The sequence below is a fragment of the Hoplias malabaricus genome, chromosome 14 (assembly GCF_029633855.1).
Source record: "Hoplias malabaricus isolate fHopMal1 chromosome 14, fHopMal1.hap1, whole genome shotgun sequence".
NCBI classification, from domain to species: domain Eukaryota; kingdom Metazoa; phylum Chordata; class Actinopteri; order Characiformes; family Erythrinidae; genus Hoplias; species Hoplias malabaricus.
In genome coordinates this window covers 15,173,630-15,191,256 of record NC_089813.1, presented here as the reverse complement: position 1 = coordinate 15,191,256, position 17,627 = coordinate 15,173,630, and the positions used below count along the sequence as shown (strand labels likewise).

At 40.4% G+C, this 17,627-nt stretch overlaps 1 protein-coding gene across 6 annotated transcripts in view; it reads left to right on the top strand.

The window, feature by feature from the left end:
* LOC136666634 (membrane-associated guanylate kinase, WW and PDZ domain-containing protein 1-like) overlaps window positions 1–17,627 on the top strand; it is a 185,210-nt gene that overhangs the window by 45,718 nt on the left and 121,865 nt on the right. For all 6 annotated transcript variants that reach the window (XM_066644947.1, XM_066644945.1, XM_066644944.1 and 3 more), the window contains exon 2: window positions 5,421–5,537. In XM_066644947.1, coding sequence (XP_066501044.1) covers window positions 5,421–5,537 — 117 coding nt within the window. The remainder of the gene's footprint in view (window positions 1–5,420; window positions 5,538–17,627) is intronic.

Below are 17,627 nucleotides of genomic sequence, written 5' to 3'. Positions count from 1 at the left end.
AAGTTATTACTGTGGTATTTCGTAGGCATTTCTATAAAATGGTATTCTGCAACATGGATTCAGAGACAGCTGCAGACCTAATCTTATTAAAACATTTGTCAGCATGGTGGCTGGGGTTTTTAAAGCCTTTTTGCAGATTTATGGGCTCAACCAAACTGCATTTTCCTTTTATGAATAGTATGTCATTTTCACAGTGGATTTGTGCAGTGGCGTCTTTAGGCATTTAGAGCCAATTAGTGTTCATTTTAATATTTTAATATTGTAATACTTTTAAAAGTTAAAAAGTTTAAAGTTGAAATAAAATACGATGCCTACAATACATTCTGAAATAGCTCTTGGATATAATTGTTTTGAAATGAGCCAAAAACATTTATTATATGCATATTTTATACTGGGCTTCACGGCTTTTCCTCCAGGTGACTGTCTGTGAGGAGTGTGGTGTGTTCACCCTGTGTCTGCGTGGGTTTCCTCCGGGTGATTGTCTGTGAAGAGTGTGGTGTGTTCTCCCTGTGTCTGCGTGGGTTTCCTCTGGGTGATTGTCTGTGAGGAGTTTGGTGTGTTCTCCCTGTGTCTGCGTGGGTTTCCTCCGGGTGACTGTCTGTGAGGAGTGTGGTGTGTTCTCCCTGTGTCTGCATGGGTTTCCTCCGGGTGATTGTCTGTGAGGAGTTCGGTGTGTTCTCCCTGTGTCTGCATGGGTTTCCTCCGGGTGACTGTCTGTGAGGAGTGTGGTGTGTTCACCCTGTGTCTGCGTGGGTTTCCTCCGGGTGACTGTCTGTGAGGAGTGTGGTGTGTTCACGCTGTGTCTGCGTGGGTTTCCTCCGGGTGATTGTCTGTGAGGAGTGTGGTGTGTTCTCCCTGTGTCTGCGTGGGTTTCCTCCGGGTGATTGTCTGTGAGGAGTTTGGTGTGTTCTCCCTGTGTCTGCGTGGGTTTCCTCCGGGTGACTGTCTGTGAGGAGTTTGGTGTGTTCTCCCTGTGTCTGAGTCGGTTCCCTCCGGGTGACTGTCTGTGAAGAGTTTGGTGTGTTCACGCTGTGTCTGCATGGGTTTCCTCCGGGTGATTGTCTGTGAGGAGTTTGGTGTGTTCTCCCTGTGTCTGCATGGGTTTCCTCCGGGTGATTGTCTGTGAGGAGTTCGGTGTGTTCTCCCTGTGTCTGCATGGGTTTCCTCCGGGTGACTGTCTGTGAGGAGTTTGGTGTGTTCTCCCTGTGTCTGTGTGAGTTTCCTCCGGGTGCTCTGGTTTCCTTTGGTAGGTGGTTTGGCGACTCAAAAGTGTCCATAGGTGTGAGTGTGTGAGTGCCTGTGTGAGTGTGTGTCGCCCTGTGAAGGACCAGCGCCCCCTCAAGACCCCCCGCGACCCTGAACTGGATGAGCGGTTACAGACATTGAATGAATGAATGATCATTTTATACCCAAATTTGATCTAACTGTATCCAAATTTATTATTATTTGTATTTCTTTCATCACTAAATTCCACCCTGTTATCTAGAACCCAGTCACACACACTGCCACCAACCTGGGAAGGTAAAGGCAGCAATTTCTCCTTATCAGACTGGTGTCTGTAATTTATTATGATTAGTAAGTGATGTTAAAAGGGTAGTATAAGTTATATACAATACGTAGCTCTTTTTTGGAGTGGCATCGGTTTCATTGATGTTTCAGGCATAAATTTTGGTGTAAACACATATTTGTAAATCAGCAGTGTTCATAAAATCAGATTTGTGAATTTTTAGATCACTATTTTTTCAGTATACTGTACACACAGTACTATAGTGTTTTGGAAATGCAGAAAATACAGAGGTATGTACAGAATAATATGGTTTTAATGCTAATTCTAGTGCTATTACCTGCTATTGATACATTTTATACATCGGATTAATAGTATATTTCAGTACATACTAATACTTGAATACGTTATTACTATTTTAATAATATTAAGTATATTGACTCAATATTACTGTATTATGACTATATGTATATGTATGTGTGTTTGTATTTGTATGTTGCCCCATACAGGCAGAACATGTCCCTAGCCTATGTGCACACCCACCCGAGAGCTTTGCTTTGAGACGCCACTATGTGCTAGGACAGTGTGTGTCCTGCTGGAGCTCAGAGACTCCCTGCTCACTCTGCATTAGTGTGCATCGTGGAGGCATGCACGGAACGGTGGGACATGTTACATAATTGATCAGGTGATTGATTCACCAGGACACCTGGGCTTCCTCCCTTCCAGCTGGAGCAGGAGGAGGTTGTGTTTTACTGTAGTACAGAAGGCAGCCTTCATGTCAAGCACTGATCAACAGGATGAGAAGCTATGGAGCAGTCACATACACGAGCCAACGTTAATCTTGCTCAATGGCAGCTGTCAGCTAGAGGGGTGTAAATCCCCCCGGTCGTGGTCTGTGGAGGAAGGGTACTGCATTCTCCAGAGTGATGGAGCTTTAGCCAGGATGTTAGGGATGAGTTGGAGGTTTGTTTTTGACCCAGAAATAATCATCAGTCCTCAGTATGTGATTCATTATTACATTCTTGTGGCTACCATCAAATCCTCACAGGAATGTTCCAGTGTTAAATGCAAAGAGTGGTGAGGTGGGGGGCACACTGTCTATTAATACACTTCATTTCTGAACTGTTGGATGAGCAGGGGTTCACAGACTTCATGGGGTAATAAATAGTGGCACATACTTTGAGCCTCACTCCATCATATTTTTTCCACTGTGGCAGTTGTAGAAGTCCACACACACACACACACACACACGCACACACACATCTCTGCGCATTTGTGTATACATACACACAGACACACACACACACACACACATCAAGCAGTTATGTGGCTTGCCTATCAGTGTTTACAAAATGGTGTACTGTTCTGAGGCAGTCTACAGCTTGTTCTGCTATGATTTATCTCGCTCCTCTCATTCCTGATCATATAAATATAACCAAAAAAAAAACATCAAGGAATATATATTCATACTCCAGCAGTAGGCACAGTGGCCAGGGACGCTACACTCATTTCTCCCTTTTCTTCATTGCTTCTGTTTTTCTGTTCCTTATCCCCTCATTCTTTTTTTTTTCTCTTTTCCCTTCTTCTCCGGAGTGCCCAGTAGGGACCACAACGCTGGTTGTCAGCTGCAAACCGTTGCTAGGTAACAGTTACCTGACTGTGGTTAGCCGCCACTGAGTGACACACATACGGACCGGATGCAATGAGCAAGAAGACAAGACTGAGAGAGGAGATATAAATTGTGTAGACTGATTGACTACAAATTAGTATTTTTCCTCCATTTTGATCATAAAGTATATGTTTTAAAGCTAATTTTCCATCGTCACGTCACTATCTCGACTTACATTTCTAACCATGTTACAGAGGTAAGCTAATATAGCATTAGGAGTCATGCCCAAGGACTCTTATCAGTGTAGTATGTTGTTCCTGCCCAAGCTGGGACCTGAACCCCAGAATACAGTGTAGAAGGCAGTGGTGTACCCACTGTGCTAAACCAAACCAATTAACTGTTGGTGACAAACTCTAAATCAGATGTCTTCAAATCCAGACCTTGGATCCAGGTTCCAGGCCGGGATTTTAAAATGTCCAGCTAGTATGAGTCTATGGCTGGGCCTGAAATGGCTGCCTATTTTCAGTTTTGGAGCACCATTGAGCACCATTTTTATCAGAGTTTCCAAATCCTAAAGTCGAATTAGAGCATGAATTTGAGGGCACTACAATCTCCCACAATGCACTCATATTTTATAGTAAACATCGTAGCTGACTATGAGCATTGCAAGTTTCTTTGTTACTAAGCAACCGACAGTGGAGGTGTCCACATTTACTTGTGTTTCTAGCACTAGTGAACTAAATACTGCCTCGCTTTATAGTGTAATACTAATGAGGGATTAGGGAGCCATTTCAGTCACAGCCGTTTTGTCTTTTTCATTAGCAGTTGAAGCTAGAGTGACATAAAATCCTGGCCTGAAATCTGAATCCAAGGTCCTGATTAAAGACCTATGCTCTAAATCCTGTCAAAGTTTTTTACATTTTACATTAAATGTAAGTTTCACCATGCTTACGGCAAACATAATTTTTTGTAGCGGCTGTGACTGATTAATGCACCCGTACCTGATGACTCATGATGTGTTAAGCTGCTGCCGCTCTAAATCCCAAATCTGACCTGTGGTTGCGGACAGGGATTTTGCAGTTCACTGCCACTGGTTAAATTCTTGTGTTGTTTGGGGGTTTGCATTCATGGCATTTGGCTGATGTTCATAGTTGAATCATGTTGTAGAGCATGTTATGTTATGTAGAATGAAGTGTCTCACACAAGGTCCCTTATTGGTAAAATGTTGTGGGCACCTAGGCAGGGATTTGAACCCGTGTGTGTCATGTTGAGGGCAGATGTGCAAACAAGATATTGCTAGATGTTGAGTCATGCAGCATTTCTTCTTTAGAAACTGTCCCTACTCCTCTGCGATGGCTAAGGAGGGGACATTTCTGTATGTGATTGCATTAAACCCCAATAGGGCAATAGTGAGGTGAATAGTGGTGGGCGATATGAGCACAAATCTTTCTCATGATTAATTGAAGATTTTACCTTGATTACGATTAATAAACAATTATTTATAACAATTATAACAAGGCTGATACTGTACATATAGTCTATTTTTATGTTGCTGGGAGCTTGCCTTGTTTTGAGCTATGCATGAGCTATGTTTATATTTGGTGATGTGATGGTGTTAACGTTGGTTGCTGAAATTCAGTTGGTTGTTTTTTCTCAGTGTTTACATTTGACTTGTTCATGTTCGGTGTCTCCTTCACTAAAGCAAAAACATGTTCAAATGAGAGTCACAGCATTTTTCTTTGGTATAAGCTGCTAGATTTGCTCAAATGGCCTCAGTGTTTAGGTTCTCCTCCATGTTGCTTCCATGTGGCAGATTTGATGGGGCAGAATCATGTGACTACATGCATGATATTGTGGTTTTAAGGGGACAGTACATTAACACACAGTGGAGGACATATTAACAGAGTTAAAAATGAATCAAGATTAACAGAATTAAAAGCATAATCGATATAAACAATAAAGGCAAGATTATGTAGATTTGAAGTTCTGAATGTCAATTTCAGTTCATTTTTCTATTGCCTACACCTAGAGATGAGGTGTTGATGTTGGGTGGTTAAGTCTGACTCATGAATAAGCCACTCAACTGGATATGAATGGTGCTTCACAGTTCTAGAGTTTCACTTCTCCACAGTGCAATGCTGTGATTTTTCAACCATTTCTTTTGCCATTTTGACCAATTTAATTTAGTTTTATTTTAAAAAGTTGGTTTTATTTCCCTGAATATTTTGTTATTTGTTTATTGTGTGATTGACAACCCAATGGCCACTGATTAAGGTATTGATTTTGTGTGTGTGTGTGTGTGTTTAGGACATAAACTGAATAAGGACCTGAGGCACTACCTAAGTCTGCGCTTCCAGAAGTCCTCACCAGACTACGATCTTCAGCAAACCATCAGAGACAATCTGTACCGCCATGCTGTGCCTTGTGAGTACCAGCAGAAAATACTTACCTACCTACATAGTTACACACACACACACACACACACACACACAAAGCCTCACGCTCTAGCTGCACACGTGCTCCCGTCCACAACATGCTGAGTGTGAGTGTTTTCACAATCTGGTGTATCTCTCATGTTTTCCCTTGGGATATCCTGTGTCCTATTGTCTAGCAAAGCTATAGCAACAGAATGTGTTTCAAGGAGAGGAAGAGGGATATGCTCAGATAGACAAGACAACACAGATGCTATCAGCACATACAATGTATGTGGCCAGTTACTGTTACTGTTACTTTATAGTGTTTGTCCTAATTGTACAACATCTGTTTGCTATAATGTCCAGTTAAACATTTTTCTCCCCAATTTAGTCATTGCCCATTCCGCTTAATAGATAAAACTCCCCTGATCACACAGTGCTACCAAGTTGTGATAGTGGAGGCTAGTACAAGTTTCCCCTGAGACATGTGAAGCTTCATTAGTGATCACAATGTCCACTAGGAGTCCACAATGTTTTTCACATTTGCACAAGGTTTGGTAAGATTTGGTATTTTTGCTTCCGGGCTCCCCCTACAGTTACAATTACAGTGTAATTCACTTTTACAGCATTGTCCTGAAATCAAGGGGGCGAGGGAGGGAAGGGAAATGGTTTCCTACCCTTCTCCAAACGTTACATAGTGCATTTTCTGCAGCGCAGAGCTTGGAGTAGTGATGACAGAGGTTCTGTTCTCCCTATTACAGGTCAGTGAAGCATCACAATGATTTTGAAGCTGTAATTTTAAGGTATCTAGTGTTCCTTTAGTTTGAAAGGTTCTTTAGGGGTTTCAAAACTGGTTCAGTCTGGGATGTTATGGCAGCAGTTGCAGATATAGCATCATTCCAGTTGGTCATTTTAAAATCCTGGCCTGGAACATGGATCAAAGTTCCAGATTTGAAGAACCTCTGATGTGCGTAATCACTCCAAAGAACCTTTTTGACATAAAGTGATTGAGGGAGGGGCTTCTAGCTAGTGGGCGGAGTTTGCAAAGACAAAATTGAAGAGAAAATTATTGATACTGTTCCTATTGTGAATTTAAAACCATTATTTAGTGGTATATTTGCACGGTAAATTGTTGACCTGATGTATGATGAAAGGGCCTACATGATGCCACTTTTTTGCAGGGTAAGATGAAATGTGAATGTTTGCCAAGTTCTTGTCTTCTTGAGTCATGTTGAGTCACTCCAGGCAGCCTTGCCTAAAATTACTTGACATCACACTCTCACACTGACAAAGAAGGGCTTTGCTGCGCTTGGTCACTGTTGAGTACACGATAATCCCTCTGCTCCCACCAAGTAGGACCCTCCCCATGGCTTTTTTTTTTCACCCTCTCATAAATCTTACGAGCTCTGAATGAAGGCGACAAGCTCTGTGGCTTGTTGAGCAAATGAGCCAGGTCATCAGGCTGGAGGCTGAGTACAGAGTTTGGTTTGATCTCATTTTCCTGGAATTTTAGCCTTCGGTATTAAAGCGCCGAGTGATCCCCGAGCAGAAGAGACACAGCTGGTGCTTGAAGGTGGCACAGAATTAGTATGGGCAATGACCCTGTTTGCCATTAAAGGATCCTTTCCCTGAATGTTGCACATACATAATCATTAGAGTGTGTTCATGTGTATTTGATCCTAGGCTACATTAACCGTGTAATGTCATCTCCTTTAAATCTTGACTATCAAGTTATTTCTATAATGACAAGACGTAAGATAGTCGACCTTGGTGTAAGTGAGACTGAATGCACGCTAGTGAGAATGAATGCATGCCACCAGTATGAAGTGATTACATGCATCATAAAACACTTGGAAAATTTCGCTAATAAAATATCTTGGCTGCCATCTATTCTGTGGACATGCGCTAATATTATGAGTGATTCCTGCCACTTTAAGCTATGCATATTGCTGACACAGGTGTTCAACTTTTCACTCACTGCTTGTATTAGATTAATGTATACAATATTATCTCCAAAAATAGAACAAATTGATATTCTATTGCAGTGCTTTTACTTTGATGGACCTCACAAAGAATGCAGTGATGAATATATATTTCTGACTTGCCATTATTAATGTACTTAATTTTTAGTGGTTTTTTCTTTCATTTAATAAAAAGACAGAAGAGTGTGAAAATATTTGAATATTTATTACACTGAATGTATATTTTTGCTGCTGTGTTCAAAATGGTCAGTTTCTTTAAATGTGAATGAGCCACACAAAGCTCACCTACAGCTCACACACACTGAAGTAACCAGAAGCAAAGAGGTGTGGTGCTCTTAATATTCCACTCTTATTTTAACTATTTTCTTATGTCTCAGCTGTGGTCCTCTCTTTTATACAGTTTAACTTCGCCTTTAACTCACATAAATGGTGGTCCGGCTCATGGCTAATGTACTTGCCATTGATGTAGTTTTTTCATGTTTACTAACTTGTCACCCACCAGAACATCAAACGTGTTGGTCTGGTTTCACAGTATGTGTGTGGGGTCACGGTATGAAAAAACTACCATTTAATGCCTATGGTATCATGCTCAATTGTAGGCACCGTGTAGAGCAGGGTTTCTAAACCCGTGTGCCATGGACCACTTAATTAAAACGATTAAAAAAAAAAAACTTTCACAAGATCTTAAGGTTCTTTAAAGTAATAAACATTATTAGAAACCATTGTTCTTTATGGAACTAAAAGTGTTTTTTCTATGGCATTTCTCAAAGAACCCTTTGTTGTTCCTTTATTTTTAAAGGAACACAATCTTTGGATCTTCAAACTTGGAGTTTTATTCATGTACACAGAGAATCATACACAGGCACAGCTTGGTCATCACTCTGTCACACATCATCTGGCATGGTTTAAATAAAAGTACAGAGGAGAGAGGCGGGGAGAGGAGAAGTTTGAAAGGAGAAAACAAAGGGAGGTGAATGAGGAATGGACAAAGGAAATGGAGGGGGTAACACTGTTATCTCCTCCTCAGGAACAATAACACAATGCAGCTATTACAACAAAAGGATAACATATGCTTAGCTGTGAGCCAGTTCAGGTTGTTTCATGAAGCCCGAATCATAGATGGAGACGTGATATGGTGTGTAGTTTCTCCCAGAAGAGTAAAGGCTGTTGCTGCAACAAAGTGAAAGAAACTGCATATTTATAAGGTTCAACTAAACCCAATCCCACTTGTTACACTTAAACATGCTAACATGAGGCTAATCATGAATTTTGCTATGCTAATGTGTAAAACATATTGGAGTAATTTCTGTGGCTTGTTAATGCATTCTTACCTGAGACTCAAGCTGTGTTCAACTGCTGCAGTTAAGTCACAAATTTGAAACAAAAATGTCCCCCATTCCCACTGGCTAGCTAGGTCCCCTGATGCTACACAGCCAAGAGGATGAAAGCTAGCATGTGCTTCCTCTTGAAGGCACTTGAAAGCAGTGTGCTTTAATTTTACCATACTAATGTTGCTTTTCCACCGCATGGGTCCGGCTCTACACAGCTCAACTCGACTTGGCTTGGCTCGGCACATTTAAAGCTTGTTGCTTTTCCACTGGCACAGCTCCCCCGCAAAATGGAGCCGGTGACATCTCAAAACCCCATCTCTAACAGGAATCGCTGGCTTTGAAAACTACAACAACGATGGTTGTAAAGTTAGGCGATGTTTACTCACCGTGTATCCATGTGTTGTTTTTGGGACTGAACACGTCTCCACGCCCCAGTTCTCACAGATCAGTTTTACTTGTTGCATGTTTGGCTTTCACTGGAAATTTTCATCGGCCCTTGGCCCAAGGAGCATATAAACCTCTTCAACACACCGCGAGGTAAAGTTATGAGCTGCCATTGTGAGTCCAATAAAAATAAATATAAAAGCTGCTGTAACTTAAGACATTTAAAATAGATGGGAGAATGAAATGCTTCCAACATAGAAGACACATTTGAGCCTGATTTGTGCCACTTTTGGCACTTATGGCTCAGTTACAAAACTTTCTGTTTTGCCCAGATTTGGGAAACAACACACCTGATATCTGGCCCATTTAAGGTGGACCTGCCACTGAGTTGTGGCATCCAGACTCACCCTGGGTCACAGGCGTCATTTAAGGCTAAATGTGGCCATATGAGAACTGCAGATGTGCCATATTTGGGCGGTACATTCATTGCTGCGTTGTTTGTCTCAGAGCCTAGTGAGCTGCCTAGGCACTGACCACATAGGCAGCTGTTTAAGTCAGCAGCAATCTAACTGATGGCTATCCTCACAAGGCAGATAATTGAAATTCTCTAGTTACAGAGGGATTGTGTCACGACTTGTTCCTGCCCACTGCACATGACCGGTATTTAGCTAGCATTGCCTCAGCATGATGGATTATGTTCTTCTCAATTTTAGCAAGATTTTAATTATTTTTACTCAGGAAAAGAGTTAAATAGATGGGAGTTGTGCTCAGAGGAACTGTTCAATGCTGCCTTAAAATGTGGCCAGATTGAAGTATCTTAGTAGGCAGCATATTAAAGTTGTCTAAGAGCTGGGACAGACTATATGTCTAAAGTGCGCACACTATGATGTAAAATGCTTGCTGGTTTTGGGACAAAATCTGTCTGTGTGTATCCAGATGTTTTTGTATTCATCAACACTCTCATGGTTTTCAATAATATTTCTGGCCACACAGTATCCACAGAAATGTCTCGGAAACACAAGCATGTAAGACCAGTAGGGGCGAAAGCAGTTCCAGCCACTCTCCAGCGGTAACAGTTGCCCTCTCAGAATTGTTCCACAAGCCACAAAATTATGTTTGCTGTAATGTATGTACTTTAATGTACACTCTTAAAATTAGTGTTTCTTTATGTTTCTTCAGGGGTTCTTTATCAAAGAAAATGGTTCTGTATTGAACCCTGAACACTTAAATTGCATTGTGAAAGCCTTCATATTCATGGAAAATATGCTAAGGTCTTCTATATTGCATCAAAATAGGTCCTTCTTAAGCTGGTTACAATAGAAGAACTCAGAAAACACCTTTCTGAGAGGTGCTGAATAGAATCATCTATAGCATATTCTCTATCAATCTAGAGCCCATTCCCTGTGCAAAGAACCCTTTAAACATACAAGAGGTTGTTTAAGTGCTCAGGGTTCTACCTAAAACCATTTTCTTTACTAAAGAACCCTTGAAGAACCATAATTTTAAAAGTTTAAAAGTACTAAGGGAAATTTAATAAGCAATCCCCAAAGTGTAGGGCAAACTGAAGCTGAGTAGTTTGAGTAAGAGGTTGTTAGGTTGGAGGCCTTCGCCATTAATAAAGACAGAAATGTAAACAGACAGACACCGACAAGTGTACGTTTGGGTCATTTTAGGTACTTTTTACTAGAAATCTACACCATTTTGTGGAAATCTCACTGGGAATTTGCCCGTTAAACTCTCACAGAAAAGAGTTGCTTGTTACTAGTCTTGCTTTTTAGGCTTTTTCAGATCTCACTGTTTTCTCTTGGCACATAATGCACATTGCTTTTGTTCAGCTAGGTTGTCTGTAGCCATTTTCTTTCTCAAAACTGTTGCCGGTTTTCCTGCCATTGAAGTGTTTCCTGATGTTCCTTGCCGGTTGACACAGGTTAATACTCTGGCATTGCTGCAATAATAAACTGCCATGTCATACTGCTATCCTTGGATCACATTAATGCAGAAGGGTATAGCAGTACGTATGAAGGTGGCTACAGCTGCACCAGTTTGCAGATTGAATGTGGATGTAAAGGATGTGTTCATTTTAGATGCAGAGATGGGAAAATAACCTACTGTTTAGGTAATCTGAGTTCTACAGCTGTGTAAATACTTTCCCAAGTCATACTGGTGTTTTCTGTTTGTTTAACAAAATTAGGCAAGCTTGTTTTCTTGGGCCGCTGTCGGCTCAGTAGTTGTTTCTAAACGCTGTTACTGCAGCTGTTACTGAAGTCCCATTATATTGTTATTACTATATTTTATTTATTTTAATATTTGAAAGTTATAATGCATATTATATTTTATTTCAGTTCATGTTAGACCTAGATGAAATTGTGAAATTCAGGTGATAACATTATCTTCAATTTTTGCAGTTGATATCAGTCAGTCAGTCCGTGACCAACTAAGAGACAGTGACTGACCTTGACAGACCTACTGGATGGTCCAGCAACATATGTGTAATACTTTAAGTCAATTCATACCATAATGAAATATTTGGGGTGTCTGTGGCCTAACACTTGTGACTTGAAGGTCACCGGTTCGAGCCCCATGACCAGCAGAAAAACTGGGGCCAGGGGAAGTGAAGGAACGGCACTGTCTCCTCCCTCAATCTTTGCAGGTGATATACCCTTAAGCAAGACGCCTAACACCCACTTGCTTTCTAGCCACTGGGGATGGCTGCCCACTTGTCCGTGTGTGTGTGTGTGTGCACTCACTGTCCCAAGTGCATGGGCATGTATGTGTGCATGTGTGTTCACTACTATGGAGGCTTCATGACAACAACAATAATAATCACTTATTTATCATTTCCTAAAAAATTGTAAGTTACATTTCTGTCAAAGCATAAAGCTGCAAGTAACTGTACTCCGTTTACACCCTTGATTTTCCAGGGTTGTTGGCATGTACCACTGTCACTGCTTACACATTCAAAGGATAAAAGTGAGTGACTGAACTGAGCCAGATATATATCCAGCAGAAGGCAGAGCGTCAGGCGGCTTAGCCAACCTCCACTGCCTAAAGACTTGATTGAAAAGGCAGTGAGTGAGTTACATGGAGCGTGTAATATTTATAAGCAGGGAGGGCAATTGATTGAAAATTAATCAAAATCGACATTCAGAACTTCTAATAGACATAATCTTGTATATATCCATTATTTTTATTCTGTTATGTCCCCAATATGTGTTCATGTACTGTCCCTTTAAATCCACGCTACCAAGCTGTAGTCACATGATTCTGCCCCTATCTGCCACATGGAAGCAACCTAAACACAGAGGCCAACCGAGCGACTCGAGCAGCTTGTACCAAAGAAAAACACAGCGTTTGTGGTTTCTACGTGCTGTGTTTTGACTATAAATAAGACGACACTGAACAAAAAGAAGTCAAATGTAAACACTGAGAAAAAAGTTTCAGTGATCAAAGCACAATCACACACCGAATATAAACAGAAAGCAAGAGAGCAACAAGCTCCCAGCAACATTAGAATAAATGTCCCAGCTTTAATACTGGAGCATATTTACAGTACAAGCCTCGTCACTGAACTATGAGGAGCAAAAATACAAAAACAAAATAATCTTTCATTAATCGTAATCGTGGCAAAATGTACAATTAATTGTGATATTGATTTGCGCTCATATCGCCCAGCACTATTTATAAGTGTGTTGTGTCATATTCGCTGTGTCCTCATGCTAAACTGGACATTTATTTACATTATTTCACTGCTGCTCTTGTTTCTCTCTGTCTCTCTCTCTCTCTCTCTCTCTCTCTCTCTCTCTCTCTCTCTCTCTCTCTCTCTCTCTTCATCCCTCTCTCACTCTCCCACTGCTCTTCTCCCTCTTTGCCATGTGACAGTTAAATCCGGTGAACTGGTCCAATCCCCTGGACGTTTGGGATTATGATGATGTGCTGAATCCGGGATGTTGATGTATTGGAAATGGAATTCCTCTGCGGTCATGTGACACGCATTTACATTTTAGGGGTGGAGAGAGAAAATGAGAGACTGCGAGTGAGATGGAGAGAGATATTCCTGCTTAGTCAGACCGGTGGGCTGTTATTGCCCCTTGGAAATGTGAGATTACCACATAAGAACACACTATAAATCACTTAGAAATGGATATACTGTTAGGAATATTTTCAAAGCCCCCATTACCCATCATTGAGCCACATAGGAAATGGAAACACACACACACACACACACACACACACATACATGCAAGTACAACAGAAACAGTTGCGCTTTGAAATTCTAAAAATATAGACTGTAGTCCTTCTGTTGCTCAGCATACTTTGTTAGCTTCCTTTCACCCTGCCTCTTTCACCACGGTGTAGGTATGATTGTGCGTGGAGGTTCATCCTCAGCGCTGCAGTGACCCTGACTTGGTGGTAGTGTGTTGTAGTGGCATGAGTGGATCAGACACAGCAGTGCTACTGGAGTTTTTTTTTTAACTCCTCGGTGTCACTGCTGGACTGAGAATAATTCACAAAACAAAGATCCACAACCCAGATAAGGAGTCCCAACCATTAAAGAACAAGGGGTGAAGCAACTACATAGAAACATAAGTCTAGAAAATGTGCGTCATTATATCCAGTGTTCAAATTCAAAGCTGTGGCACACTTGCTTCTTTAGTGTAGTTCTGACAAAGAATCAAATTAAACAGTTAGAGTACGGTCCAGCCTCTTTTGTCAGAATCATGATTGACCAAATCTGTTGACAGATAACAGATGCAGCCGATGCTAATGTGGCGAGTTAATGCGAGGAGCTGCAGATGTTGCCTGTCACGTTTTTCTTGTCGCATTTAAAATCCCTCGCTCTGCAAACAGCATTCAGCTGAGACACAACTCTAGATATGATTGGACAGTAATACGCCACCATACTGAGTTTTACTCAGCAGTAGAATCCACTCTGTGTGTGTGTTTGTGTGTGTATTTGTGTGTGTGTGTGTGTGTGTGTGTGTGTGTGTGTTATTCATCAGAGCTAAACAGGAGTTTAGTCTCTAGTTCAGATGCAGTGTATTTATTTAACTGTTCACTGAGTTGTATACAGTTGTTTCGACATTCCTGGTCAAGTTGTATTCTATGTTTTGCCGAGTGTTAACAGAATGTATCTAGAATGTAATGACATGCAGATATGAATATGGATAAATACTTAATTATATGGGTTTGATAGGAAGTAACTAGATATTGTAGGAAGTAACTAGATATTCTATAACACTGGCCAAGTTTCAAATTAATATTGGCATTCGATTGTTTACAACAATCAGACAGATATTCCGATTTAATCACTATAGCTGTAATAAAGTGTATACTGTATATTTTGCTGTAGAAAGTAGAAAGAGCCACACACAGCTCACCACAGCCCTGAGCGTGCAGCAATGACAAGCGGGTGAGCTCTTGTTTTTGCCATTTTGCTCGCTTCTTTTTATGCCTCTGGTCTCTTTTTCACTCACTTATCTTATTGCCCCTCCCTCATCTTTTTTGTTATTCATGATTTTCTTGCCTTTCTTACGTTTTATTTGCTATTATTTATTTTCTTGCCTTTCAATATGAAACACATGAAATATGAAATATGAAAATGCAGCTTGATAACGCTGTATTTGAGGCTCAAGCTCTTTCCTAAGTTACTGAACCTTGACGTGCCTACGGACGACGTCATGGTTTTTGCTGAACTCTACTTTGGTTCCAGTTGGGAACTAAATTTTCTGATTCGCGAACCAATTTATGTCTGTGAAAACGTGCCGAAGAGTTCCAAATTTAGTTCGTGAACTTGAACCGTTCCAGTTCTTTGTCAATGGAAAAGCACAATTAGGCCCTTCCACATGGATTGGGGTATTTTTTAAATAAAGAGATTTTCCTTCCTCTGTTTTTGAAACACAGAGGTTTAATCCCAACTCACCCCATACCCCTTATGTAGTGCATTGCGAAAGTCATGATATTACTGAATCTTGATCTAAATACTGCATTATATATTTCTAATACAACATCATTTATATTTATTCATATGTGGGAATCTGAAATCTAGTGCTATCTGTATGTACACATTGTAGTTTTATGACTTATGTAATTCACTATAGAGCAAGTTAGCAGTTGTGACACCAGTGTTTCCGAAAAGGTCTCTTTCTCCTGTACACACTAGAACACTAACAACGGCGTTTTCAAAAATCTCTCTTTCAAAAATCGGCGTTTTCAAAAATCTTTCAAAAAACTTGGAAATCCTCCGTTTTCAGTTACGTAAATGCAGTTTTTGTACCAAAACACAGACAAAGTATTTTTTTTTAAATCAGAATCTGTGTGGACAGGGCTGTCAATGGAGATGCTCAGATGAGGGGGTGGTACAACTTTAATATTCCCTTATTACATCATAAATCAAAACAGCTCATTTTGTGTTGTCTAGTTTCACAGTTTGTCGGTTGGTAGGCGGTCCAGGTATACGAAAATATACAAAAATAGGATGAAAGACACATTAAATATGTAAATTCGTCCACGTACTTCAGACAACGCGTACAGACAATAATCCACTCAGCTGTCGAGAAGCTTCTCTCTGAAGTCGTTGTATTGTATTGTAGATTTTTGTTGTCCAGGTGAATGTTCTCTGCTGTTTTGCATATTAGTTTGCATGAGTATTTTGCATCACAGGGATTGACCGGAGTTTGACCTTCTCTAACTACAGCACAAACATGGTTTATCTTCTGCGAGGAGTTCTCATTAGACGTGTTACTATCCATTATATAAATGACTGCATAATCAATTTGTTAGATACAATTTATTGATCAGTTACTATGTGTGGGTGTGTGTATAGCAGTATGTATATAGCAGTATATAAAACCTCATATACCCATGAGTCTAACTATAAAGGTCAAGGAAAACTTAATGATTTATGTCGTCTGTATATTATTATTTAATTCAGGAAATGTACACAAAAGCCTTCCACACAAAATACTATAATATAAATGTTGTCTACATTTAATTAAAATTCTTACACACTAGACATCTGGTGTGGTGCGGTTTTATGGACTGTCTGTATCTGGATGTCTGGAAGTAACAGAAGGCAATATTTTTGCCTATATATGGCTCCTCAGAAATCTGTCAAGCATGGTGGAGGATCAGGGCAAGTGGGGAATTAGAACAACATCTGGAGTTGCTGCTGGAATGCTAATAAGTACAAACAAATTTTAATACATCATGCAGTACACTTTGTAACTGTTTGTTTGGGAAGAAACGGGTTCTACAGCAGGATAAATAGCATAAGCACATTGTTAAAACAATCCAAGACACAATCAAACATGGAAGCCGAGGTTGTTTTCGACATAGTGGACTGACCGCCCCAGAGCTCGGCCCTCTACATCACTGAAGGTGGTGGGGATGACTTCAATAATGAGAAATTCTAAGTCTGACAATGTCTGGCAATGTTTATGAGAAGCATCAGTAAAGTGCAAATGTAATAACACTTTGTATATTGTAATAAATACAGATTATAGGATTACAGTATATAGGTGTTCTACGTATATTAGTTTGCTTTTTAACCCCTTCCTTACCCCTCTTTTAGCTGTCATCTTAATGGCAACATCTATGTTTCTGGGGAACTACTGCTCTCTCTGGTTTGCTTATGTTCAGAAGCTCTGCCTCTTTTAAGGTGGAACAGTATGTTTGAGAAAAAAACATTACTGTTTGTATGTGGCTGAAATGTAACTTATCTGTGAGTTTTTATTCATTGTTTGAACTACCACAGAAACTCGTTTGTAATTTGTAACTTTAGTTTAGCTTTGTAGCATTTTCTCTCAGGGTGTACTTTCATGCAGTTAGCAGTCTCCTGAATATAGAGTCATTTCCACATTAAGTAACCTGAAACAGCTAAAATAATTTAGAGGTCACTTTGCTGCCTAAACACCTCCAGATGCAGTTTTACTACTGTGAGCAGAGACAGAGAAAGCCTAGCATATCAGACAGAGACTTTAAATTTTATTTATCTATATACAGGGGGTCCTCGACTTACGACGTTGATCTGTTCCTACGTCGCGTTGAAATCCGATTGTCAGTGTAAGTCGGAACATACGTACATACTGTACGTAAATAACATACTGTAAGCACACGTGAGAGAGAACCACGTAGCAGCAAGCTAAAATGGCGTACAATGTGACTGAAGTGACACCATCCTCCTCGGTCCCGAGCCGCGTAACCGTGTATTCTTCCATCGCGCACACCAAACACGTTCAAGTTCACGTTACGACGTTTACGATGCAAAACCACTTAAGTCGAAACAAGGCTTTATACAGTAAATGGGAGATGTGTTGTAAACACAAAACATCGTAACTCTGGACTGACATAACCCGAGGACCTCCTGTATATTTATTTATTTATTTATTTCAGCCATTTACAGAC